Source organism: Anneissia japonica, unplaced genomic scaffold (genome assembly GCF_011630105.1).
Source record: "Anneissia japonica isolate Jap-2015-1 unplaced genomic scaffold, ASM1163010v1 scaffold284828_len130523_cov99, whole genome shotgun sequence".
In the NCBI taxonomy this organism is placed as follows: Eukaryota; Metazoa; Echinodermata; class Crinoidea; order Comatulida; family Comatulidae; genus Anneissia; species Anneissia japonica.
This window is the reverse complement of record NW_022722598.1, coordinates 79,424-85,846: the sequence shown is the minus strand read 5'-3', so window position 1 is coordinate 85,846 and position 6,423 is coordinate 79,424. Positions and strand designations below refer to the sequence as shown.

Genomic DNA, 6,423 nt, shown 5'->3' with positions numbered 1-6,423 from the left:
GTACGTGTTTGGAACGATATCGGAAGTGGGGGTGCTGGCAGTGGCCTGCTATTAGGACTACAATTTATTTGAAAATATCTTGGGTCCGATCGTCCACACCAGTTGGGCCCAATCGTCTATCACCCGAAGTTTTCATTACGATTATCAAGAACATACACAATCTATGCCCTGGGCTAGGCTTAGCTTGCTGTCGTCACTCTGCTACATATACTACATTACAACCGCATAACAAAGAAAGCGACCCACGTGGTGCATTCTTAAATATTACACACATTAATTAATTGTATTAGACGATAACACGATATCATTGATTGAACGATCTAACTAGGCCTACCCTTGCATCGCAGTAATACTGAACTAGGCCTAGCTTAGGCCTCATGTTTTTGTGGAAAGCTAGATAGTCGTTATGTACCCGACAGTCGGCTGCCTTTATATTTTCACCTGTTTTCAGTTTGCATTCAAAGGGTACATTGCTCCACAGCGAACTGTCGGGGATATAGTACCTTCATATGACTACTCATACGTATACAACAGAAAAAAACGTCGCATGGACTAAGTGAAAAATGGAGATCTAAATGAAGAAACGATGTATTTCAGCAAGTATTAAAACATTTTAGTTTTATTTTAGGCCTTCTTCAAAATACCTATGCCTACAGCAGATGATTTTTTTGCCGTAAAACCAAAATAGTTTCATTCATGCCGACATTGCGGTCGGTTAGCGTGAGCCCTGACTGAACTCTGCAGAAACTTCACATCGATCTTCGCATCGCGATGTAAAACAAAATGTCGGAAAACTTTTCTTTGACGCATGCGCATTTGCATAAATGTCTACACACACACATACACACTACACACAATAAAAAACATAGGAAATAGCAAGAGTGATTACAATAGTTCCTATTGCATTACATGCATAGGAACTAAAAATACAATGATCCTGCTAATCTCAATCGGCCGATGGCGAACAAGCTAACCACTACTCACCACCATTAATTGCATCTGTATTTTGCTGTAAATATTCACGCATTCTTGTCATGAGCCATGTTTTCTGACCGATTATCCTTTCCGCCTAACCACCATTCGTAATGTCCTTAAATAATCTTTTTTCATTTAAAAGTGCCTCTTGAATTTGATAATTTCCCATAAGAACCCCTCGATTTTCATCTATTTCCATAAGCGCCCCCTCAATTTCCACTCTCCTATTTTCATAAGCGCCCCGTTCGAATAAGCCACCCGTTTGAATAAGCGCCCCTCAGAAAGTGCAAAAAATATTTTAAACGCCCAGGCGCTTATTCGCGCGAGTACGGTACTGTAAGAACCATTTTCCACATCAGGGTCTGGTTCAGTATTTCCAGATGTATTTAGCAGACAGTGTATATTTAATTTTGTGCAAATAAATGTAAATTAATTTTTTAAAATGGTTAATTTAATTATTAAATTATTTACTTTAATTATTATTATTATTATTATTATTATTTCAAAGATCGTACTTGTCCATTTTGTATTTATGTTGTAGTAAGGTTTTGTATGTTTTAGATAGAAATATTTGGGAAAATAAATTGATGAATATTTTCGCATTTTATCTCCTTGATCTAGGAATTTATGAATGCACTTAAAACAATGGAATTAAAACAGTTCAAGATATTTTTCAAGGTAAATGTTTTCAATGCACCACATATAAAATAAAGAGATAACTCTATGCCATTTTGCAGTAGTGTTGAGCATTTTGTAGTAATGTTAAGGCAGATAGAATCTGTGAGAACAAAAAAATTAAATATAAATATTGTACATGTATGTCATATTATTTAAATATGATGCACATACAATAGCTTATGTACTTGTCATGACCGGATGCAACAATGTAATCATCATCATCTTCCTTTACTCTGCATAACCTCTATTAATAGGATATACTCACACAATGTTAATGGGGTGGCGACATTAGGGGGCCCAGGGGCCAGGGCCGCCATCAGGAAGAAAAGCCACAATTCGTCAATGGAGAAAGAAAATATATTTTCTACATATTTGCAGACTCTAAAATTGATTAAATAAGCCTTTGAAACCCCTAAATTGTCACATTTTTGAGCAACACCTTACTACATCCACTTTGCTCTCGTCGGGACCTGGCACCCGTCATCTCTGAATGTTAATGGTATGCATTACAGTTCACAGATGTGTTAACATTCCCCTCTCCCTTATCTTTTTGGAAAATTAATGTCTTTACCTTTAATAACATTTCAAATGTTTTCCAATTTAAAAGAAAAAAAAAATGAAAGATACTCAGGGTAGGATTTATAAGAAAGTATAATACATACTCCAAGTATTGAAATACACGCCATCGTGTTGGGATTCAATATTTCGACATTAATTATGTCATCATCAGGAATGAAAAAATTATCCATATTAGCAAGCTTATATGCACTAGTACCAAAAGTGTTTAACCAATCAAAACATTACCTCTAGTAGGTGACATAGCAGTGATTTAAACAAAAGATCAAAGCATTCATACTATAATGATCAAAGATACCTACAAAAACAAAGAAAGCTCTTTTGAAGCTCTGAGCCCATTGTTAAGCAAAGGGTGTAGTCTACGTATAGGGAACGCTTCTTTAAACTTTATGTTTACTTTTAGGATTTATGTATTACTGAAATAGTGACATATGCCCAAGAGGCATTCAATTCAATTCAAATTAGTCTGTTTTGCAACCATGGACAAATATTCACTGGACATTTCACAATAAAGATAATGCAATATTATAATACTGTTTGTACAGCTTTCCTGTTATTTCAACACACTGGGCATTTAATGTATACTTTATCATGCAAACATGATAATTTTATTGATAATTGGATTTTGTTTTTCTAATGCAGGGATTGTTTTCATTTTCTCCTATATAGAACTTTTTCCAGCAGCTTAGGTGATGACAGATGGTGTGTTACCTCTCTTAAATTATAATCCCAGCTGGTCATGTAACGGTTACATAGCTTAGCATATTTTGACAATCAGCAGACTATATACTGCATCAAAACCAATCACTGAATGCATTTCTCGGATGTTTGCATTTGCAATAAACCGTAGTGGTTTAACCACAGTGTTTAATGCAAAAAGAGGAATCGCAAACATTTCTGCTTTGATTCCTGAGTTACTCAAAAAAGGTAACTGTACTTGTTTCAACCTGGCAAACAAAAATCAGGTCAGGACTCCAACAGGCACAGAGGGATCTGATTCATCATTTCTCATCATATACTGTACTCTCCTACAATCTACCAGGTCATGAGACAACTAGAACTAGATTTGTTTCTACTGTATTATGCAACTACAGGTCTCCCTCCAAAATTAAAGACTACATTTGGGACTGGGGTTTCCATGGTCTCTATTGGGTTATTGGTATTTAATTATAATAATAATAATAAAGATAAAAAGACATGTTAATTTCGGACCACAAAAAAGTGGTCTTTAATTGGAGAGGACTTACTAAGAGGGAGATCATGAAAAGATAATATGTAAAATGTATTATGTTCAAAAAAGTAATCAAGAAAGCCTGAAGAGACTTAATACAAAAAAAATGTTTACAATTTTAATTTTTAGCATGAAGGCTTATTTTAAACATACGTTTAGGCCTAGTTATTTTGGTACCCATAAATATATTATGAATTTCTATGATTATATTATGTATTCTTAATATGAGAATTGTTTTAAATCCAGTGCTGTATGTAATAAAATATTATTTAAGAACACAATTGTCATTTATTCATTGAAGTTAATTCTGAAATATTTTTATACTGTACTTGTAGATTCTCAGTATACTAATGAAGGCAGTGATGATAATGATGGTGGTGATATGATATTAATTATGATGGAGTTCAATACATGAAAATACTGTAATAAAAAATCATGGTGTAGGTTGTGAATTGAGATCCCATAATCTCCACCAAAATTTCCCACCCAAACAATCCCTTGTTCAGCCTGCCAATCGTAAATTTATCAACCCCCAAATATTTACATTTCTTTTGCCTTTACATCTACACGATAAGAGATTCCATTTCATTAGGCCAATTTTGTTTTGGTCCAACTGCTCGACGAACTCTAGACGAGGGGGTGGCTTGACCTGTCCTATGGGGAAGCCCCTGCTGGCCCCCCCCCCCCGGCACTGCCACTGGGAGAGTTGCAAACAGGTTTTTTATTAACCTATTTTTTTCTAGTTTCCCCCCAAAAATCCAAATACATATAATACTCTGTAATTCTAGTCATAATTACAAACACCCACACATGGTTATTCTGAGGACATATTGTCCTCTAGCTTTGATGTAGCCAAAAGCCCATGTTTGCTCTTCATTTGTTCACCGCCCATATCTCCTTTGGGCATGTTAATTACAATAATAGCATTCTACTCCTCTATATTTGCGTAGGCTGATGTGATTACATTTTATGCTAAGTATCTTAATGACACCATGGGTGGGGTTGCCGGGAGGGCATTTCCCGCTTCCTGGGCAGACCCCCGACGCCATGACGATATTGTCCAGTAAAATATGTCTATCCAAAATCCACAATTTGGACCATACTAACCCATAAAACCTCTCCCTGTGAACCCTACCAGGTGACTAAGTCTTTAGTCACCCCCCACCCCCGTCGGACGTACATGTTAAATCCACTGATGGCAGATTTCTGGATCCACCGCTGGCACTAGATTGATTAGTAAAATACATATTTTTTATTGTTAAAATTTCTGAGGGAAAATGTCACATTACGACTTTCACGTCATCCTTTACAAGTACTTGCTTCACAATATAGGCCTACCTAATCAAGGTGGATAATGGGATATTGATGATATAATAATACTGTATTGTTATTTTTTTGGAAGTCTACTGACGTAAGCCGGTAATAATTTGTACAGTAATGTATACATTACTCTACTGGATTTTACAGTGTTTATCCTGGAGGACTGACGTAAAGTACGGCAAATAGGCCTTGTACTTCACATGCACTGGCGATTTATTTACGTCACCAGTGTTTTCCGGTTTAACAGCGAGACACGTCATTCATTCGTTCGTTCGTTCGTTCATTCATTCATTCATTCATTCATATATTCGTTCGTTTATTCATTCATTCCTTCCATTCATTCTTTCGTTTTTTCGTTTACTTATTCATCCATTCTTTGTTAGCAATATATTGGAAGCCTACTTTAAAAGAAAAAAACAGAATAAGAAACGTACAATTGCTTATTAACCACTGAATGCTAAATCATAAAACGTATAGACATGTCAGGGCAGTACAGAGGGGTTAGGTGTCAGTCCGACGCCATGGTTTAGGGGTTTAGTTGATCACCTCCATGGTATAGAACCACAAAAAAAAACCAAAATCGTACGGCCCGGGACGAAGAAAATGAGTCCTAACTAAGAAAGCAAGAGTTTACATATCAATGTAGTATCATACCTGTTGGTGCGAAACTTCCATCGACGCAGATAGCACTGCTTAAATGGATAGTCACATTATCGGTTTTAAAAGTCTTGCTTCATGTATAAAATATCATTAATGATCTATAAGGAAACTGACTCCATGCAGTAAACTTATGCAGTAAACTTATCTACATATTTCGGCCTGTCGATTTTAACAGCTTGAGCACCTCCCTAAATGGACATAAAAAAACTGTAACAGTCACTGTAAAAATAGACCACGCCTCCTGTGCTATCAATCACGTGGCAATATCATACAAACACATGTACAGTTTAGCAATAGTATACCTTCAACAGGGAGCATGTACATTATCTTACAGAGAAAAATACGTAAGTCAGAATTATTTATCATTTACAATAATTACTTATATTGTCCTGTGATAATGCCGTTTCCATAGGTCACTTTACATTTTCGTGTCTACTGCCCGCTTGCGGGGGCAGCAGCACACTGCGTATCCTAGTTCACCCTGCTTTGACCCTTTGACACCTTCATAATTGTTTGATATCAAATGGTCAGTTAAGTTATTTAACACTAATATCTATCTTCAACTATTCAACTTATAAGGTTAATAATATTGTTTACCAGGAAAATAAAATTCATATATGTATTGGGGCCTAAGTGGTTCTCATTTCACACATTCGTTGGGGATGGTAACCTACAAGTCTTCGCGAACCCCAAGTTTACTTTGCCAATATTCCACCAATAGAGTGAGAAAGATATAGAAGATTCGCCACAAAAGTACATCAAAACGATTTAATTATTGGTAAGCCTCCTAATGATTGGTAATGGGATGTGTATCACATTGTTGATGAAGGAGCAAAATAATGGAATATGAAAATTCGGTCAATGTAGGCCTATATATTCGTGTTCCACGTGTGTTCCGACAGAATAGAGAAAAATTGAAACAGCCTCAATACTAGACTTAAAGAACACTGATTTATTAGTAACTGGGATATATGTATATATAT

The 6,423-nt window shown here is 35.9% G+C and overlaps 2 protein-coding genes across 2 annotated transcripts in view; both read left to right on the top strand.

The window, feature by feature from the left end:
- Positions 1-3,736, top strand: part of LOC117111969 (exportin-T-like) — a 41,205-nt gene extending 37,469 nt beyond the window's left edge. Inside the window, exons 8-9 of the mRNA XM_033255023.1 lie at positions 1,597-1,653; positions 2,899-3,736. Of these exons, the coding sequence (XP_033110914.1) occupies positions 1,597-1,653; positions 2,899-2,922 (81 nt within the window). The 3' untranslated portion in view covers positions 2,923-3,736. The remainder of the gene's footprint in view (positions 1-1,596; positions 1,654-2,898) is intronic.
- Positions 3,737-5,731: 1,995 nt separating this feature from the next.
- Positions 5,732-6,423, top strand: part of LOC117111967 (serine/threonine-protein kinase TBK1-like) — a 75,228-nt gene continuing 74,536 nt past the window's right edge. The window contains exon 1 of the mRNA XM_033255021.1: positions 5,732-5,784. The gene's annotated coding sequence lies outside the window, so the exon portion shown is untranslated. The remainder of the gene's footprint in view (positions 5,785-6,423) is intronic.